The sequence below is a fragment of the Sinocyclocheilus anshuiensis genome, unplaced genomic scaffold (assembly GCF_001515605.1).
Source record: "Sinocyclocheilus anshuiensis isolate Anshui unplaced genomic scaffold, SAMN03320099.WGS_v1.1 scaffold2150, whole genome shotgun sequence".
Taxonomy (NCBI): domain Eukaryota; kingdom Metazoa; phylum Chordata; class Actinopteri; order Cypriniformes; family Cyprinidae; genus Sinocyclocheilus; species Sinocyclocheilus anshuiensis.
Genome location: NW_015557191.1, coordinates 25,650 through 47,824, shown reverse-complemented (window position 1 = coordinate 47,824; position 22,175 = coordinate 25,650). Strand labels below are relative to the sequence as shown.

Here is a 22,175-nt window from a genome sequence, read left to right as displayed (position 1 = left end):
GAAGTATACTAATAGCACACTTGAATAAACTTCTTTTTCGTAAGGGTAGTAATGGAGGCTTGAGCCGTTGATAGCAGACTAATGCAGATAATAATGAACTTATTAGAGAGAGAGAGAGAGAGAGAGAGATTGCTTTAGATTCAATAGCATCATCAAACCCATTTTCTCTATGGCTGTAAAATCTGGGGCCCCAAATTTAAACTAAACTATGAATCATAGGACAAAAATCCTGTTTAAACTTTTAAATGATCTGTCGTTTTTATCATATTGCTTACTATATTTATTTGTCTGGCCAGTGTTGTTGTGGGTTTTGGTTATTGTGCTGTTGTAAGACCTTTGAAATAACAGAAATCATTTGGCGAAGTGATATGTCTTTGCCTCCACGTCGTGCATTTAAAATCCTTTAATGCACGGCAAACCGTTGATTATCCCTTACATATATAAAATCAGTTAATTAATTAAGATCGGTCAGTACTAAAATTAACCATGGCTTATTACAGTAAAAGTTTTTTTATTTTTTTGCGGATTGATTGCCATTTGTAAAACCAGAGTTTTACTACAAATAACATGGTTAAACTATGGTTAGTTTGTCAAAACTATTATTATTTTGTGGTTACCATGGATTAACTACAAACCCCCTTTTTTCGTAAAGACACTTGCTACAATTTACAGTAAAACGCAATTAGGCTATTGACGTTACTGCACGTTTTACAGTTTTTGGTTGTTTATTTGTTTTCGAAAAACATTTAAATGTAAGATTATAAAACATAAAAATTGCAACCTGTAACACTGTTTTCTCCTTCATTATCCATCGGAACTGATCCTTGGATTCGAAATGCCCGTGCAAAAAATGAAATATGAAAAAGATGACCTCTAAATGATCACATGACCTGTTAATTGTTTTTTTTTCGAAAATCATTTAAATGTAAGATTATAAAACATAAAAATTGCAACCTGTAACACTGTTTTCTCCTTCATTATCCATCGGAACTGATCCTGGGATTGGAAATGCCCGTGCAAAAAAGGAAATATGAAAAAGCACATACAATGATTATGTAAATATCAAAGATTTAATAAAGAAAACAATAACTGTATATAAGAAAATGTAATGCAAGTGTCTAAAATATAAGTGGAGATCTACAACTGAATATATACAACAAATAGCACATTATTATTTTTTTTATTGGTACTTTACTGTCATTGCTTATTAAATACAATAATAAGATAGATCGTAACATTCAGCTATTTTCTTTAAAAAACTATTCTAAATTAGTTAAAAAACAAAAAGAGGGAACCAAAGCAGCTTGGACAAATATTTTGTGGGCATAACACTTTTAATAAGGCAATCTTGATCATTTCTCTTGGCAAAGTTTAGCTACTAGTGTCTTGATACAAGGATGTGAAATCATTCTACTGAAAAAATCCCATATGAATGGAATGGAATAGGAATGTCAATGTTCATTTCTGTGTCGTTCAGTCTCACATAGGACTGAATATTCTTAGCATCCTTGAGGGTCTCAATAATTTGGTTCATTAGAACTTCCAGTCGAGTCATACTAGATTCAATCCAAGCCTGGATGTCGTCAATCAGTTGCTCAAGGGTCATCTCAGCAAAAAAAGTCCTGGGCCTTGGCTTTGACAGTTTTATAGTAGTCTTCAATAATTCTGCTGGTCTTCTCAGCCTTCTCAGCTATTTCATTTAGAATGTTGGAGTTGACAGTTTCAGAGAAAACTTTACTGATCCAGGATGAGAGCTTGTCCAGATCTTGAAATTTGATAGAGTTGATGAGCTCGTCTGCTTTCTCCATACTTAATTTCAGGATTTCAGGCAGTTCTTTCAGACAGTCATCAATGGTACTTTCTAGCTTCTCGTACTTCCTGCTGATGTCATCATAAATTGCAGTGATGAAATATGTTACTTTGTCCTTTAATGAAGCAACTTTCTTCTTCAGCCACAAAGTAATTTGACTAGGGAGCTCCTTGTTCCACTGTGTCTGGAAGCTCAGTCTGTTTGAGTTCTTTATTGCAATGTCAACCTTCAGAATGTCCACGTAATCCTCAGACTGTAATAAAAAATAGAATATGTCATTATCATGTCTACTTGTTAATTGAACATTCAAAGTATTAAGATATTCATTGATATGTAAGATACACTAAGGCCCAATTCCATTTCTACAACTTAGCCCTTCCCCTTTCCCCTACCCCTCCGTTTCGTGCGTTCACATGAAGGGGTAGGGGTGTCTCGGTTCTCTTTTGGTTGGAGGGGTAGGGGTAAGGGCCAGATAGCCCTTCAAACGAAGATTTTTCAGGACCACACTTCAAACAAAGGGGTATGAATTATCTCAGTGTGTGTGTGTGTGTGTGTGTGTGTGTGTGTGTGTCAGTAAGCAGCGCATTAATATAGAACACTAATTAAAGGCTCTAATGCACACCAGTACAGTATAGGTGTATAGTATAGGTGTATAGGAAGATGACGTATGATGACCCTTGACACTGGTGAAGGGGTATAAAATAGAATTGGGATTGGGCCTAAATGTATAATAAATAAATTGACTGATATGTAAGATACACTAAATGTATAACAATTTGTTATATTCTGAAATAAAATAAAAATAAAATAAAAAAAATTCTTACTGGGTTTGCACCAAAAAGTCTTCCTGTATGGTGGGATAAGCTCTTGCTCTGCAGCTGAAGACCAAGGAGTCCAGCAGATGGGGAAGATACAGAGACAGTAAGACCTTCTTCTGTATTCCCAGTTAATTTGTGGTAAAGCATCAATTTCACATCTGGCAGATTTACTTTGGCAGCATTTGAAATAACAGCCTTTGAGACTTCTGTGTTGGTCTCAAGAACTCCATTATAATTGTTCTCAAAATATTTATGCTCCACAATTAGATTGGTAAACAATTTCATCCCGGAATTCATGTTGAAGGTGGCAGAGCCACTGGTTTTCCCATTGATTAAACCAAACTCAGAGCTAACCTGAGTTTCAAACTGGGCAGCAGTTTCATCCTGATTAAGGATCTCAGCCTTTGTCTTCATAATGATCATAGCTGTTTTCACAGTGAAGTCATAGGTCAGGTCTCCCATGACAGGGATCATTATTGATTCCTTAATACTGGGAAGAGTGATCTTAGCAAAATAAGGACAGTCATATGTATCAGATGTGGTCTTGGCAGTTGCGAAAATGGGTATTTTAATTTTCCTAATGACAGAATTGAGGACTGGTTGCATGTTGAACATCTCAGGGTTCTTCACATACTTAAGCTTTGCATCCATATCAAAGGTCTGCTGAGGTGTGATCAAGATTGTTTTAAGGCCGGTGTCCTCCCATAAAGAAAATTTCTCTACATACGGTGTTTCTTTGTTAATGAATGGGACAGTCAATTTAGGAATGTTAATTGGCATGGTCAGCACATTAAAGTCAGCCTCACCATTGACTGATGCAGAGAACTGGATTTCCTGCTCATCGTTAGCCATACTAATGTAATGAGAATATCTATACTGATTGAACCTAGCAAGACTGATCCAGCTGGCCTGCTGCACAGAGGGATTCAGAGTTAAAACCATATCGTTCTGCAAATCAACTTCACTGGACAACCTAAAGGGAAGCATTACTTTGGTGTTTTTCTTATTCTTGGTGTCAAAGATAATTTCAAAAGGCACAGCCTTGAAGTTAACTGAGTTGGTAATGGTGCCTTCAACTTTCCCAATCAGTTCAGCATCATGAGACCCACTCAGCTCAACCATGGGTTCCTTCAAACTAATCTGCCCTTTCACCGCTGCAATGCTTCTCTTGATGAAAGGAGTTTCTGTCTCTGCATGCACATTAAACTTGATCTGAGTCAGACCTCTACTCTCAGCATCAACTTTCTGCTTCATCTTGAGAAGACTGCTCTCAGTGTCACCATCAAAAGTCAGTTTTATGGACTCCACGTTCATCAGAATCTCCAAGTTACTCTTGTGGGTTCCTTCATCAGAATAATCAAAGATAGACAATTTTCCTTTGCCATTATTTCCAAGGGTGAAAGTGATTATGCCAGATTCCAACTGAACAGCAGCTTTTTGGGTCATTGTGGCTTCACTGAAGATGTTGGCCACTGGCATGTTCACACTGTGGATGTAAGAGGTCTCCAGAGTACCTGAAAAGCCATTCTCTGTGCTCAGAAATGCATTGTTCACTAAGTCAGCAGTGTATGGCTCTGTGGTTGCCTTAGCTGTGGTCTTGGAAGATACCTGGGCAATAGGGCCATTGATGGATATTAATCCCTCATGATCCAGAGAGAAAGCCATGTGATTTGCCTTCACTGTCTCAGTCAGAGACAGCTCTTTCATTCTGGGAATGCTAAGGTGAGCAGTGGCATCAAAGGTGTAAGCCAAGAGATCAATAGGAGTCTGGAACTGAGAATTCAGGTTAGCAGTGAACTTGTCTGTTGAGTTATTAAGTTCAGCACTGGTCTTCAGAATGTGCTCTGAGGATTTGATTTCAATTTCACCATGCAGCATTCCAAAGCATGGGACCCTAATGAGATCAGTGACCATCTGCTTTACTTCATCAGCCAAGGTATCAAAATCATAAGACATCATTTCATTGACTTTGGTATTTAGTAATTTTGTCAGCTCATTAATTTGTTCAAAGATTCTTTCAAATACTGGTTTCATGTCAAGAGAGTTTAGGTAACTTGCAGCTGATTGCATAGTTTCCCTTAGCTCATATTGTTTCATTAAATCCACAGCATCATCAATGATTTTCTCAACCATTGCCTCAATCTCATAATCTGCCAAAACCTCATCAATTTTGTTGACAATTTCATTTATCTTGGTGATAATGCCAGTTTTTTGGCCCAAAATGTCGATCAAGTCCCTGATAGGTTGCAGGTTTTTGCCCATTTCCATTACTACAGCTGTCATATTGGAGGCAAAAAGTCTCACATCATCCAAGAACATGTCCACATCAAATTTTTCAATTACCTGTGAAAGTTCATTTCCTTTGCTTTTAAAAGTGGCTGTAATGTCATATTTAGTATCAATGCTATCAAGCAGGTCAATGCTACGATCTTTCATGGTGAGCATTGCAATTTTGACCTCCTCTATGAGAACAGGCAGCTTATCAATGAAAGGCAGGTAAATAAAATGACTATCACTGTTCTTCTCATATTTCAGAGCACTTGTGATGCCGAATTCTTGATTGTCATTGACTTTGTTCAAGAGGTTGGTGGACACGGTGCCTTTCAGTGCAATACCCATGTTGTTTGGAGTGTTGAAGATTTCCAGGGAGTGGTCAAAGGCATGGTCATTTAGCTTAGACTCCATATCGATGTTAAACTTTTGCTGCTGAGGGGTGATAGCACTGGTTATTTTATGCTGGAAGTTAGTTTTAATGGAGTTTCCATTGTTCAGCTGGTGAGAGGTTGAGGCCTTCCATTCATACTTGTGTGAGTATGACTTAGGTTCAGCTTGAAGGAGCAACATGCTTTTCACCTGGCCACTGTGTTTTCCATACAGGTTAAGTGCTCCATCAGAGTTGAAGAAGCTCTCAACATTCACACTGAAAGGTTCTGCTTTTGTTAGGATGTTGCTTTCCAGTCGGAGAGAGGGAGAGTTGAAGCGCACCTCATTGCCGAACTTTGTGGAAAAGCCAACAATCTCAAACTCAGAGCTTTGAGTCATTTGACTGCCCAAGAGTTTCCCATTGGTGCTGCACTTTGCAGTGGCTGTCTGGTCAACATACATGATCTCATATGTATGTCTCATTTCCTCTTCACCAAATATCCCCTTCAGAGTACCAGTAACGTCCATCTTGTAGGGCTCTGCCTTCATCTGGGCCTTGTTGCTGAAATGGATACCAATGACTTTAAGATCATTTTCGGCCTTCAAAGATGCTGTAAAGTCATGTATGTCCACTGCAATGTTGTGCTTGTAGAAGTTGTTCTTATTCAGGAAGCTGTCAGATTTAGAATGGATGGCCAGAGATTTGAGGGTAAGTATCAGTGAGTCTGTGTTTTCTATTTTAATCTCCTGAAGCGAAGCAATCAAGTTGTTGGAGAGGTTCAGACCATCTTCATTCAGCTTGAAAGTGATCATGTTTCGAGTGTTGGCATTGAAAATGTCACCCTTGTACATGCTGTTTAGGTATACCTCTGAACTTGCAAGTCTTCCTTCAACTTTGAGTTCAGCACTGTTCTCATTGACTTTACCCTTGCTGGAGACAGACACTGTAGCACCTGTAGTTGTAACTCCACCATGGAAAATGTTTTCAAAGGTTACAGAGCTGATCTGAGCACTGGTGGTGCAGCTAGTGGTCAGGCCATCTTTGGTGAATGACAGCGTGCCTTTGTTAGATGCATGGTTGGCAGCAAAGTTGATCGTGGCATCACTATTGAGCTCCAGTTCCTGGGTGTTTAGGGACCCAGTAAGCTGGGAGAAAGCTCGGTTTGTGTTGTCATCAGCCTGGGACTCAATCCTGATAGTGACCTCCTTCATGGTTGCAGAGAAATCTACCTGGATTTGAAGCTTGGTCTCATAAGCTCTGGTGACAGAATCAGACTTAATGGTAAACTTAGCTTCCTTGAGTTCAATGTTGAACTTGGTGGTGTGGTGGAATGGGTCATTCTCTATGTCAGTGTTCAACTCAAATGAAAGTTCTCCACTGGCTGCTGTAGCTTTCATCTTGTTTAGGATTTGGAAAACGGGGCAGTTTAACCTGAAAGTGGATTCAGCTCTTGCCTCTCTGGTTTTGGGTTGAAGTACAAAGGCTTGTGTGGCAGTAGTTCTAGCAGATATTGATCCTACTTTTAGTGATCCATCTAAACTGCCATCTCCTGTGATTTCAGAAGAAACAGAAACCTGGGTTGTGTATACCAGTGAAATCTGCATACCCATAGGGCTGAAGGCCTCAATCTTGTAATTTCCTGTTGCTTTCACTGTTGCTTCATCTGTGATTTTGGATGTTTCCATTAGACTGAAGCGTGCATCTATGAGCTTATGTTTCAGGGAAGAAATTATGTCGAACTTCGCAATGTCCTCTGTAATGTCAGCAATTTGTGCAGATCCTGCATGTAACAAATATTGTCATTAATTCTAGAAATGACAAAACAATTAAAACAAATCCCACCCAAAGACCCATATCAGTTAATAAAACTAAAATCATGTATCATGTATACTTCATGTATGCATATGTTTACCTTCCACAGTAAAAGCAAGAAGTTCCACAGGACTGTTAGCAACAACTTTGTAGCTTGCAATGTAGCTGAGCTCATTGACAGTGTTGTTGCCACCAGAGAAAACCGCCTCTATATCATAAAAGTTAGTGTTCACTTTTGCTGATACCTCTACCATTCCTAGAAGAGGCATTGAGAGGTCATAGCTAGTGGGAATGGAGAAGGTTGGTAGATTGAACTGTTTAGAGGGCAGCATTACACCAATTTGTGGCATAGCTAGTTCTGGGGTGGCCATGGTGAGAGGAATTCTCAGGTCCTTAGATGTTTTTCCACCAAGAGGCAAAGGAATGGTGAAAGTGACACAATTTTTGTTGAACTTGTATTTGAACATGCTCTCTCTGTAAATAGATTAAAATTAATTTGGAATTGAATGGATAAGCACATTTGTAGTTGGATTATGTAGATTTAAAACATTAGCATTAATCTTACATGTTCATGAACACCCTCTCAGGCAAAGATGGAATAACCAGCTCTGGAATGCTCTCTCTTAGTGTCTGAAGGTAGGGCACATCGGAAGCAATCTTGTCCATCCAAATGAGGTAAGCCTATCATATCAATTAAAATATTGGATATGGTCCAAATATTTGTCATGTCTATAATAAAAACTGTTTTAAATTTTATACAATCATACCTCCCAGAGTTTTGACGAAATGTGACGAAGTTTCATGTCAGTTTTGACAACTTTATGTTCCATGATGTTATCAAAAGCCTGATATAGGCGACTCTGAAGAGGTGCTGCATTAGGTATCAGCTTCTGGATCTCGGAGTCTATGTCAGACTTTATCTCAATCTTCATCTCATCTTTAGCTGTTTTAAAAGCAAATTATAACTTGTTATATTTGACAAAAGACCAAAAATAATTCTTTACTTATTTAAGACTTACTTAAATTAAGATTTTAAAATAAAAAGAGTGTGCAAACGGTGACAGGAAAAGTATCAAATACCATATTGTAAGGTAATCTTCTGCACAGAGTTAGTCTCTGGGAGCTTGATGTTACTCTTGAGTTCCAGAGTCAAATCGTCAGCACAATTCATGGTGGCAGTAAGAGTGGCCTCAGTGTTAAGTGAGGGCACAATCAACTGAGTTTCCAGCAAGCCATCATTCATGGCCTCAAGCCTGTTATTAGCAGAAACATGTATTTTAGATGAAAGGAACTTGCCCATTGGCAAGTGTTTCAAAAAGTTATTTAGAACTCTACTTACTTTGCACGACTAGTTAGGGAAAACTGGTTAATGTTTTTGTTGGAGATATCAATGGTGAACTTCTTTCCCTTTGCAAGGTTGTCAGTGACACCAACTTTAATTCCGGCTTCAATATCATAGTCAGGAATTTCAATGCTGGTCGTGAGAATATTCTTGTTCCTGTTGTACTTAATAGTGGCAGTTGCCTCTGTGGCCTTAGCACCTTATGGTAAGAAAAGAGGGGGAAAATTATCCCTAAACCCACAAAATCAAACACTGTAGGAATGTGGTTATATTATAACAGAGTGATCATGATTTCAAATTCACTGTTGTTAAGTATACATGCCTTCTGCTTTCAAAATAATTTTCAGAGAATCAACCTTCTGGCGGCCTTCCTTGCCCTCGTTCAAGAGTTCGTAGGCAAAGGCTGCAGTGTACTCAGTGATGTCACCAGTGGGTTGGATACCCAAAACAAAACTGTGGGCACATACTAATTTTAGCATAATACGTAGATTTATTTTGTGCATTTGTTTTTAAAGTTTGATTGTTACCTGGACTCTGCATTGAGAGGAAAGTATGGAGAATTTCTCTCAGCTCTAGAGTTGAGTATGGTGGTGCAGTAATTGATTCCAGAAATAAGGGGGCTGCAGTTCACAATGGCAGTTCTGTCACCTGTCTCAGGAACAAGTGTAACCGGTGTTTTGGACACCATCACTAACTTGTTGCTGTTTGTGAAAAATGACAAAAGGTTTCCCATTATATCACTATTAAACAGCTCACTGGACCAGATTTGTTGAAAGCTGATGCAATTTATCTCTGTACATTTGATTTAACTGTATAAAGAGTATATATTTAAAATAAACCACTTTAGACATATAGCACAAATGCTACCTGACTCTGAAGAGTTCGGTAGTGCTCTTGGGTGGCAGGATAGACAGCTTTATTTGGCCATCACCCATAGTGATCTTGGCATTGAAAGAGCTCTCATGGAACATATTAGTGTGCATTTCCACGGCAGAGACAACAAATTTGGGGATGTGGACTCCCATACGGGTAACAAATTCTACTGCCATGGAGGGTGAAAAAGACAGTTCACCCTGTAAAAAGAAATAGGAATACATTAGTAATGCAAATAAACATGACAATAAAAAGATGAAATGTAAATAATTTGTTATAGGGTACAACGGGGCTAAAGGCCCACCTTAAAAAAAAAGTGCTATTCACTGCGCCTAAAATGTATAATTGCAGACAAAAAAAATAATTGTACGTTGTATTGAACATTAATGGAGCAACAGATTTTGTGTGAAAATAAATCATTCAAGTTGTTTATTTTGTTTAAAAATCTTATAAATGTAAGAGGTGGCAAGGGGGGCCTTTTCCCCACACGGGGCAAAAGGCTCACCAGCATGGGGTAAAAGGCACATGGTATTGATACAAATACTTCAGCTAAAATAATGTTTTTTAAATTTAAGTTAATACTTGTTCAAAACAATCACTTTAGCAAAGTTTGTACTATTTTCTGCTTATTTTGAAAAATAAAAGAATACATTTTTGTTCAATAAATATACTGTCATTAAAATGTGTTAATATAAAAATATATATTTTAAAATACAGAAACAAAATCATTTTAATAAGTAAAGATTCTGAAAGCATCGAAGGAGATCCAATAATAATTGAATATATATTTACAATAGTAACTACAAATTATATTTTATTATATGATATGATTAATATCATGTTTTTAAATATGATGGCTTCTCTCTAAACATGGTGATTATCTCTAATATGGACACTCAACATAATATATGATATTTACCATCTGAATCTAACCATGTCATGTCAACAAATGGAAAAGTCAGCCATCTATTAATTATCATGTTAATTGCTGTGCGCCTTTAGCCCCAACAGCAGGGGCGCTTTTTACCCCAAATACCATACTTTTACATATTCTTTTGTTATTTAAAAACTGTTGCTTTAATTATCTTAAACAAAACTGAAAATCATAAAGAAGACCTTTGTCTCAAAATATATGCATTAATTTGAGCGATTCTCATTTGCTACTTAAATCTACAACATTTTAAAAAACATAAAATATTAGATCAAGTGAGCACAGAATCAACTTTGCACTGCTGCGTGCGATCGTGTCAAAGATCAGACAATTATACACGTGCATCTTGAAAAGCTAATGTTTCGGAAAGTGCTACACCACATTTTTGTGCCATCTAGTGGTTTAGATGAAAATAATATCAAAGTCGCCTTTTACCCCGGGGCGCCTTTAGCCCCGTTGTACCCTACATTTTTCTGCATAAGCCATTTGGAGACTGAACAAAAAGCAATCAAGGGCAATATTCAATACCCTGCCAGGCTCCATACGCAGACCACCCTCAACACCAGGTGCAAAAGTCCCAGACAAAGCAAACTTAAGGGGAAATCCAGAGGCAGTTGGAAGGGAGAACTCATTATCCATAAAGATGTAGTGAGCAAAGATGCTCTGATCTCCAGACATCAAGGCTTTTGTAATCTATTGAAACAGGAATATGTAGAATTTTTGCATATATATAGTGCCTCAAAAAAAAACTATATATATATATATATATATATTAACCCAGTGTTGTCCGATATATGAGAGAGCTAATATAGATATATTTTATGCATGTAAAATGCAGCATATTGTATATACATACCCAAGCAGGTGAGTACTTGAAGGCCTGAATATACGTGGCCATCCTGTCAACAACGGCTGACAGGTCATTGGTGCTCTTGATGTATCCCAACTCATTCCCCATGATCCTTAAGTAAGCTATAGCCTCTGGAGAGTCCTGGTTGTATAGATCCTTTGCAAGCTTATTGAAGTTCCGCACCATTTCCCTTATAATGTTCTCAGGAACCTGTCAAAGAGAAGATTCTGATATTATCTAGCCTTGGATACATGCATGAAAAATTTAATCCTATAAATACATTACCTGTCTTTTAGTTTTTTCTGTTCTCAGGGGTTCAACCCATTCTTGAAGAACTTCATTGATTTTGTTTGGCATTTTGTCCCCAAACCAGTACATTGCTTTGGAAATCGAATCAGGGAAGAAGCCATTGCTTCCGAAGAGAGTCTCAACAGTTGGCTCAAATCCTTTGCCCTCCATGCCAATCTTGGTGACCACAAAATAAATAAATAAATTCCAAAAGTCATAGTCAAACCAAATGCACCAAGTCCATAAAAATCAAGGATAAGTACAAACAAAAAGTAATAATTGAATCATATAACAATTGAGTTTTACAGCTAATTAAATACAAGTACATAACACATGAAAAATCCTACCTCCATGAAGTCAAGGTTGTAACCGAAGGCTTTCAGGGTTGTCTCAAGCATAACCTCCCTGGGCAAGTGGCTGCTGGGATCAAAGATGATGCTTCCCTGCATATTGGAGCCCATGACATCCTTGCCTGGCATAAATACATCCATCTTATAGTTACGAGAGAGCTGAGTGTAGTTTGAGTGAGTAAGCACCTCATCATCCTGCATGACCTTGACTATTGTTTTGCCCAACCTGGGAAGAAAAAAGTTATAGTGTTGAGGATAAAGAGCAAAATAAATGATAGACAGCAGTTGATGTGTTTTGCATCCAGTCTAGAGAAAATTAACAAACTGAGATACATACTCTTTCATTTCAGGATTCCTGGAATGAATAATGTTGTAGACATGAGAAGCCACGAAGGACTTGACTTGCACATTCTGGTCCTGGGTAAGGATCTTCCTCACAACCTCCAGGTCACTTGCTTCTGGCTTTTTCATCAAGATAAGATATGCAGCCAATCTCTTCTGAACAGCACCTTTGACATAAAGGGCCACTCTATGAATGCTGGAACGGATCTGAACATTTAAAAAAAAAAAAGAGAGAGAGAGAGTTTGGAGTGTGAAGTTAGTTTTCTTATTTGGATAATTCCATGCATAAGACACACATTTGATTCTGAAAATATATAAATTGTTCAACAAATCCTGCAACACTTACATCAGGAGTCACAGACATTCGTCTGAAAGCCTGGATAGCAGACATCTGGACTGACAGGGTGGTAGCAGGCTGTCTCATACACTTAAGCAGAGTTGTCTTTATGTTGGGATCAGCTGCTTCCATAGCCTCGCCCATGTTTCCAATCACCTAACCAGGGCAGATTATAATAAAATAAATTGGTTTTCCAGTGTGAAAATGTCCAGAAATATAGATGTTAAAACACACACCCTTAAGGTCAAGTAGGTCAGATCTTTCTCGCCAGCACAGTCAGCACCAAGGATGGAGTTAATGAAGTTAGACACCTCAAGAATCTCAGACGTGAGCTGACCCTCAGCTTGGAAGTGCCTGAAGAAATATATTATATAAATGCTCAGCTACAGTGGAGATATACTGACAAATACTTCAGCTAAATGAAGATGGCATAGCTGATCACAAGCATATGTTGTACTTTGGATTACAGTGTGCTGATGTTTTACAAAGCACAATTACTTTGGTGGACCAGCTTCACTACAAAGATCATACAAATGACAGTCTTCACCAACCATGTTTTGCATCTGACACCATGGTGATGCTGGCAGCACTTAATTAATATGAACGAGCCTGGACAAGCTTGAAAATCCATGCTGTTCTATGCTGGTCTTTCCAGTAGGGAAATGAAAGGACTTAAGCAGTCTAGAAATGGAAAATAATTTGCGTACCTCCTTACAACATTGCTGAGAGCATACATTATTGGCTTGCTCTTCTTGGCCTGCGCAATCTCCAGTATGTCTTTCACCAAGAGGCCAGTAGGTCTGAGCATCATTCCTAGAGCATAGACAGCAGCATCTACCTCAATGGCACCAGTTTCAAAGGTCTTCAGAATACTGAACATGGCGCTGCCACACTCTGGGGTGCCACACTGAATCAGGGCCTGCCAGGTCATGAACTTGTCCTCCTCCACCATCTGAGTAATGGTCTGCTTCAGAACCTCATGCTCGAGTCCACGGAGTTCAGACACCAAACTCTGGAAAGTGCTGGCCCTCAGCTGCCGATCTGGCTTTTCGTTCATGGATTTCAGCTCCCTGAAGATGAACAGCAGAGCCTCGGAGGTCTGGGCTGGGGCTTTATCCTCCACTGCCTCTAGAGCCAAGTGTTTGGGGTAAGTAGAACCTGTATTTTGGAGAGCGGGATGATTTGTGAGTGAAAGGCTACATAGTCACAACCAGGGAAAAAATTAAGTCAGCACATTCCCAACAGTTCTATCATTTTTAACCAGACAAATAAAATCCAAAGTTCTCAAATCTATTTGAGATATACAGTGAAACTGGGAACACTCACGATAATCAAAAACTCTGTCATTAATCTTGCTGGTTCCCTCAAGAGTTAGGATTTGTTTAACAAGAGAAGAAATACCATACGTATTCCTGCAAAGAAAATGAAATACATATAAATAAATTAAAATATGATGTTCCATTTATGCACAAATATCATTAGAAAATGTAGCAAGTAATATGATGTCAGTGTCACTCACTGGTAAGAGAAAGGAAGGAATATGTGCTTCTCTGTGCACGTAGCAGAGGTCATGTGCTTCTTCTGGTTGTCGAACTTATAGTTGCAAGTCTGGGTACTGCCAATCAGCTTGGACAGAGGGTATTGCTTTTGACAAACAAATATAATTTTAAGTACATTATCTGTTTCTTGAAAATTATTTTTTCACCTGTTGTTGGCTCAGTCTGTATGATATCCTGCTTTTGTCAATATTGGTTAGCGTTTACTTGCCTAATCATGACCTGTTTATTTAAACATTCTGTAATTGATGATAATTAATGAAACAGAATTTAATTGAATTGAATTTTAAAATAAAAATAGACTAAGAAGCAATGATTTAAAGCTTAACCCATCAGATGGTATGATATGTATTAAAAAAAAGTGATTTTCTCACCAAACCAGTGATGATGGCAAGAGGGCTGGTAAGGCTTCTTTGGGTTTTGAAAGTATCACATCCTGACAGGTCCCTAGTGAGGGTGACATCAGTGGCAATATCTTCCTTGGTGTTGACCTTGACATCAGTGGCACAGATTCCATGGACAGTAACCTAGATTAAATAATCAATCAATGGAAACTAGATCATTGCAAATGAATGTTTGTGTACAGCAGTGATTGTGTAAAGTATGAGTCTCGGGGGGGGGTTCACACAGATACTGTCCTTCAAGTCAGACGATTTGCCTTTAGTTGCATTGCACTACACGTCTGCAGCAGACATGGTGAAAGTGAAACATTTCATTGCAGGTTTTTCTGGTTTTAACAGTTTCTATGAAGCCCATATTTATAACACATTACAAGGGTATTCCTAAGGCATTATAATGAATGCATTATTAAAAAAAACAAAAAAAACTTGTAATATGTTTTTATCATCTCATAAATAATCATAGCAACAATTATAATACATTATGAAACTTACTTATTTGTGGTTATAACTTTTATGAAATATGATTAATTATAACATGCAATGAACACCATGTTAAATCCACTTAATTTATAATGGTTTATAAGTCTCATATCTTGACATTATTTATTTAAGATCTGCACAGAATCTTACTGATATTACTTTAAATATGGTTAAAAGCAAATGTGCCATATAACACATTCATCTGATCAATTATCTGACCTTATGGCTGTTTAAGAAAAAATATTGTTTTTATTTATTATTATTGTTGTTGCTGATGTTGTTGTCATCGCCGTCATCGTTGTTGTTATTATTTATAAGTGGTCTTTGTCTGCTTTATGTAAAGTAACAAGTTAACAATGGCAAGATATGAGACTTATAATCCAGTATAACTATGGGAAATATAATCCATTGTAAGTGAATGCATTTTGTTCATTGTGTGTTATAAATCATCATATGCTTAAAAGCTATAACCACAAATAAGTAAATATTATAATGCATTAAAACTGTTGTTATAATTAATTATATCATTAATATACAATATATTATGTTTTTTTATAATATATTATGCATTCATTATAATGCCCTAAGAATACCCGTATAATGTATTATAAATACGGGCTTCATAGAAAGTGTTACCAAAATGTCTTTAACTTTTCAGAATTTTTAGTGAAATTATTTGGTAGGCTGAGGTGGGGTGGGGTAAAGGATCACTACTTATTTTCAGTCAATGGATTATTAGAGGATTTTACACTAGACATGGTTTGCTATTGTACAATATGCAGTCAATATTTTCTGATAGCATGTCAGAAATGCTATTATAAGCATACATATAAGCATACAAATGCTACATATAAACAGAAAAAAATTATACTGATAACTCACTGTTTTGAGAAATTATTTCCCACCTCTTATTTTGATTTATTCATTTACCTATAGCCATATGTGGCCAAACATAATATTTTTAATTGCAATAATTGTATTACTACTAACAAATACAAACAAACTACTTTAAGGTAATGTACAGTAATGGTGTAGTGGCGATTGGGGGCTCTGTCGGAGCAAGGATATTTTAGATATTGATTATTCATTACTTTGTATTATAAAAAATAATATTAATACTAAGCAAAAATGCAAAAGCTGGCCTTAGTATTTTTTAGCAAATCCTGAGATTACTGAAATAATTGTTTCAAACCTATCATTAGGTTTATGAGGATGTAGAGGCAGTATCATGCATATCATGAAATAGTCTCCTATCAGCTGACTACCTGGGTTAAGATTACCTTGTACCTTCATTGGAATTTATTATTCCAGATAAGAAGATTCATATCTTATTTGCTTAGTGTTTAAGTGGGTGTCCATAAGAGCAGTGCTTAAATTAAATTAATCTAACAAGTTCAACATACAATAAAAGGCAATTCATATATTTTCAGATTAAGGCCTAAAGGAAGAAGAAAACGTGTTTATGTACCATGTCTTTGCTCTCCTCCTTCTCCATGACAGGAACAATCAGAGCAGAGATGATACCCCTCTTGAAGTTCAGGATGTTGGTTTCATCTCCCTCAGGATAGAGTGTCACACCTGTCTCACCCTCAATTACAAACTTCAGTACATTTCTGTACAAAGAGAAGGAATAGTTGTTGAATAACTTGTTGAAAAGTTTCTGATCAATTTTAAAATCAGTTTATTCGAAACTGGAGACCGGTCTTACAATGTATAGTTTTAGAGGTATTTAAAATTTTCCATTGGCTGTTGGTATATTTAAGCAATATTGGCTGTGCTCATTTGGAATATTTGCAGACCTAACATTATTTTCTCTAAAGGGAAGGGGAACATACTTTTCTATGGCTGCTTGAAAGGCTTGGGCGTCAGCAGCAGGTGCATAGACGGGTGCCCCATTTGCATCCGTTCCGACCACCTCAGTTAGGGAGCACTCACTGGTACGGAGCTCAAAGCTGCATGCCACAGGCACATCAATTTCGACCTATGGATAGAAGGGTGTTAATGAATTTAAGGAATATAAAAACAGGAAAGACATATTGAGAAACTGAATTGTTACATGATTTTTCACCCTTCTATTGTTACATGTACCTTGCAGGAGATTTTGGGACCATTCATGAGAGGGGAAGTCCCAGTCACCCTGTTCTGGATCTCAGCTTCATATTGATATGTATATTGTTTGTAGATCTTAAATCTTTTAGATACTGTAAATGAAATACATACTATATCAATTCAAAAATGATATTTTTTGTAAGAATAATAACACACTAAGAAAAAAAATCATATTCTCAGTACATTTATTTTTCAATGAATTTCTTGTTGTCCAATAAAAATTGTTCGGTTACACTTTATTTCGATAGTCCACTTTAGACATTCTACTAACTATAAGTAACTTTGTAACTACATGTCAACTACATGTCAACTAGATAGTCCACTAATACTCTACTAACTGCTAGTTGACATGTAGTTGCAAAGTTACTTACTGTTAATAGAATGTCTAAAGTGGACTATCGAAATAAAGTGTTACCAATTGTTCAACAAAAATGTAGGACATACCATATATAAGATTTTAAAAAAAAAAAGAATGTATCTTAAATATACATTCTGAATACACACGTTGTCTATCGGCACTGGTAGACTTACCCACTCATTTTCTTAAAGGGTTATTTTTCTGGGGAAGTTTACATATTATTTCAGGGAAACAAGACTAATAAAATAATGAAAAAATGATTATTTAAATTTGTGTGTGTGTGTGTGTATATAATTAATATTACTTTGTTTAAATTTCGTTACATTATGTTGTTTTATCTAATCAAGACGAGCAATAAGAAATCTGGACTCTGACATCCTGACTCAAGCTCTGTCTGTTATCGATAAAGAGTACATGGCCACCTTAGAATGGTGATGTCATTTATTGAGGGTTCAAAGTAAGTGACAACAACAATAGGTACAGTGAGTCCAATAGGTAAAAGATAAGACTAAATTAAAGGGATTCTTTAACATGCGTAAGCCCTAAACACCATGAATACAACATTTAATCAAAGGATAAGAAATAAATAAAGAAAAATACTTACAGTGACATTCTGGATGAGAATTTGACTCAATTTCTTGCTCTGGTGAGAATGTCATTAAGCAATTATGATTAGGGAATATATGAAAACAAAACTAAAAATACATAAATATATTAAAAGGCAAATCAAAGATTCAATTTAAAAAATTCACATTTTAGGTGAATTCAACCTTTCACTCAACTTAATAGCCTTGACAGAATATAAAATGTTAAAAATATGATGTAGTATATAGGATGAAGAAAAATAAATAAAATATTTTCAGTGCATGAAATGCACTAATGAAATAACATTAATGCATCAGAATGCGAAGGAACATTATACTCACGGGCTATTGCATAAGTCCCAAGTAGCAGCAATAGACAGAGCTTCATATTCCCCATGCTGCGTCAGAAGAAGTCCTGAGTTTACAGCGAGTCTTCCTCTGAATGGAGACTGGCGGTGATCATCTGGCTCGCATCATTTATACTCGGATCTATACAGTTCACTTTGGGGGTTAAACAAGAGTTGCGACAGGTCCAAAGTTCCATCAGCCAGTGTGGCAGGCCAAAGGCAAAAGCTGTTTCATAAACACCACCCAAGACTTGCCCGTCAGCAATGGAACTGATGGAACTCACTGATTGTGTCAGACAACAGCAACCACAGCTTTTAGACTACCTTGATTGATTTTCTTTTCTTTCCTGTGAAATCTTACATAGGTCAAAGGTTGTTTTTGAGGAGAAAGACCAAACTAGTTCCACAATGTTCAATGTAATGTTATTTAAAAATTGTAAAATAAATTGTAATAAAAGGGCTAAAAGGCATTGAAAGGCCTTCACTTTCTTTGGCTGTCATTAAATATTCTTAATATTACTTACAGTTAAAACATACTAAAATATTACAGTCATAAACTTTCAACAAAATATTATTTTGTTAAAGGCAATTTCATTACAAATGCCACATATTACATTATTCCACTAGACAGTATATTTCCTGAATTGTAAACTAAGGTTGTTAGCCTTGATATGGTCCGTCAGTGAGGTAAGATAATCAGGTCTTATGCGTCGTAGCTGTTACTATATATTGTCATTTGGCATGGCAATCATTCAATCATTTGGATCATTCAACATCCAAAACTGGGAATACATTTTTTTTTTTAAACCTGACTTAAATCACATCCCAGTAGTTACTACCATTTACCATTTTCTTTAGTGACATATGTGAGTCATTTTCTAATCAGAGTTATTTTCAAGCAACATGCCCTCTCCCAATTTACAACCCTTATCTTTAAACCCAAGTCAGTGTGCAAAAGTTCAGAGAACATTTCAACTATTTAGTCCTAATGGACTGTGTTCTGAATTATCTACTCTAAATTATCTACAGTATCATTAGCACAGGACCTGGATCTTATGGAAAGGATATAAACAACATGTGTTGAGTCTCAAATCTTATCTCAAATTTTAATTTTGTTTTATTTTATTGTGCTTCTAATGGTTCAATGGTTCAATCATAGTTCCATACTATATTTAAAATCTGAATATTGTTGTAAATATGTATGCTTATTTCTTGCTAGAAATGGAATATGGAATTAAGTGCGGACTTCATAAAATGACCACATAAAAGCATTGAATTTAAAACTAGTTTTAATTATAATAATTGTGTTTAAAACATTACAACATCTATTTTATCTAACTTCATATGCAATGTTCATGGCAATATGATAAACCACATTTCACATATGTGTTCTTTTTTTAATGAATTTCAAAGTTTTTTTTCCCCTTTAAGTATTGAGTTGGCGTAAATATTTCAAATATACAGTTAAGAATGATTGTAAAAAACTAAACTATTTTCAAAAGAATAGAAAGTCGAAGTGAGCTTTTTTTTATGTTAAACAGTGTTGGGCAGTAACGCATTACTGTAGTTTGATTATTTCTTTAGTTTTAACGAGTTATAATTTCCAAAATAGTAATTAGAGTATAGTTACAAGCCCAGGTCACTTTACGTTACTGCTGCGTTACATCGTTGAAAAGAGAAATAGTTTTTTTAAAGTAAGTCTCACAAAGATGCCTGCCTGTCGCAAATGCGACGTCATCTACCTGAGACTACAAACGAAAACAAACTCAGCATGGATAGTGAAAAGTACGCGTTCGCCAGCTGGAAATACAATCATTATTTTGAGTTTATTTCTGTGAAAGGCAAAAACATAATTGTGCGTTGTCATTTATGTGAGGGGGAAGAAAACCTTATCAACATCTAAAAACTCCACACCTAAAAGGGCAGCGCAGCATGGTAAAACTTATTGAGAAGGTACCAGGCGCGGGAAAAAAAGGGACATTCTAAAACGCTTAATGTGAAAAACGCTTAACGTGGCTTAACGTACGTAAACAGCGACCTGGGAAACCCAAATTTCTGTCAACCCTTACTTGTAATAAACACTAACTGATGTCAAAAGAACGAGCCCTTATTCCACAGATAAAGTGAACAATATCACATTAAGCATTCTCCCCCATAGAAGTCCGTTATAAGGAAACAGCTTAACGTGGTTTAACATACCTTAACAAAGACTGGGGAAAACCAAATTTCTGTCAAATTTTACTTATAATAAACACTTGCTGCTGTCTAAAGAACGGGATCTTATTCAGCGTATAAAGTGAATAATATCACATTAAGCATTCTACCCCATAGAAGTCCGTTATAAAGAAACAGCTTAAGGTGGACTCATCGACAAATTGAGAACATTGTAATTTTGTTCAGTTTAATTTTGTAATAAGCATGAAAGTAAAGACAGGTACATTTTCTTGTCTCAGCTCATTATCTCTAATGTGATCACGCCCTCGTGCAGAGCTCTATTCATATGGTAATGATCTATGTATATATTGTATAATTAAAAAAATCATTAAAAACAGACAAAATTACATTTATAAATTCCAAGTCGTGTATGATGTGTGTCAGGTGTGTGTGAAGATATTACAACTGGTGTGACATCATCGGGTCACATGACCAGGAAGTTATATACATTTGAATATTTCAAAAATTCATAAAAAATGCACAATATCATATTTCCAAAATCCAAGTCATGTATTATGTGTGTCAGGATTGTGTGAAGATATCACAACCGGTGTGACATCATCAGGTCACATGACCAGGAAGTTATATAGATTTTAATATTTCAAAAATTCATTAAAAATACACAGAATGACATTCCAATATTCCAAGTCCTGTGTGATGTGTTACAAGTATTACTGTATATATTACCAAAACAAGTGCCAAAACAATAGCTGTTTCTATCAGTTAAAATAAAAGGTTGGAATACAATGTAATAACAATGTAACAATTCATAGTGACTATCCCATTCACGGCTTGAAATTATGTATTAATGGTTTTTCACTTAATTCTCATCTTTAAATTGTATTTCTATGATGCTTTGCATGTTTCCAGTCTTGGAATGCATATCTTTTTTTATTATTTTTATGCACTTTTGAGACAGTCCCTTAATTTGCTCGGCGAATGTCTAACGAATGCCCATCATAAAACCAACTTTACCACACCAGTAATTAACACAGTAATAGCAAAAAAAATTTACACTTGAGGCACAAATTGTTTATGAAAGATATAAATAATAAATGTATCATATATCAACATGCTCTGGAACGTTATAAATAAAAGCAAGCAGCGTTTTTCAGCTCAAAAGAGTCTTTAGCAACTTGCCATAAAAGTATAACGTAATTTGTAGACGGTCCCTCTGATGGTGATGACGTCACACCATTCCATAGGCATGAACGTGTTTTTAAGCCTTTTAAAAACATGGACTTCTGCAGAAAAATGGATTGTAGGTACTGCTCATTATAGTCGGTAATGAAAATTAATTGTAAGTATCCTTTTTAAATGCATATTAACAAAGCTATTGAACATGTGCCATTATGAAACCAACTTTACGGCAGTTTCAAATCTCGCACATTCGGACTTCCGCATTCAATAACTTTGTTAATCTGCATTTAAAAAGGCTAATTTCGGTTAATTATAATTACCGACTGTTATGAGCACAAACTTCAACACATTTTTCTGCAGAACTCGACGTTGTAAACTTGACGTCACAAAACTCTATGGAGTGTTGTGACGTCATCGTCTATCCGAGGGACCATCTACAAATGACATGTTTCGATTGCGACAGCCTGCTAACGATTCACTGTCCATGGTACTAAGGTCATCATAGAACATGACATCATATGGCGCTTTTCCACTGCGTGGTACGACTCGGCTCGGTACGGCTCAGTACGGTACGGCACGGCTCGGTTCG

General features: G+C 36.4%; 1 protein-coding gene across 1 annotated transcript; it reads right to left on the bottom strand.

The window, feature by feature from the left end:
* Positions 1 to 1,247: 1,247 nt before the first annotated feature.
* On the bottom strand, positions 1,248 to 18,316 carry LOC107678787 (apolipoprotein B-100-like). The gene is made up of 26 exons (XM_016474184.1): positions 18,228 to 18,316; positions 17,906 to 17,944; positions 16,923 to 17,035; positions 16,670 to 16,815; positions 16,303 to 16,447; positions 14,328 to 14,480; positions 13,917 to 14,041; positions 13,724 to 13,809; positions 13,105 to 13,555; positions 12,634 to 12,751; positions 12,407 to 12,553; positions 12,056 to 12,267; positions 11,716 to 11,944; positions 11,366 to 11,545; positions 11,087 to 11,290; positions 10,759 to 10,923; positions 9,294 to 9,499; positions 8,954 to 9,127; positions 8,749 to 8,879; positions 8,424 to 8,625; positions 8,165 to 8,337; positions 7,852 to 8,027; positions 7,650 to 7,765; positions 7,185 to 7,558; positions 2,635 to 7,052; positions 1,248 to 2,063 (listed from the first exon to the last, which is right to left on the bottom strand). Exons 1-26 carry the CDS (start codon positions 18,280 to 18,282, stop codon positions 1,608 to 1,610), a joined length of 8,994 nt encoding a protein of 2,997 aa, XP_016329670.1. The 5' UTR covers positions 18,283 to 18,316; the 3' UTR covers positions 1,248 to 1,607.
* Between the last annotated feature and the right edge of the window lie 3,859 nt (positions 18,317 to 22,175).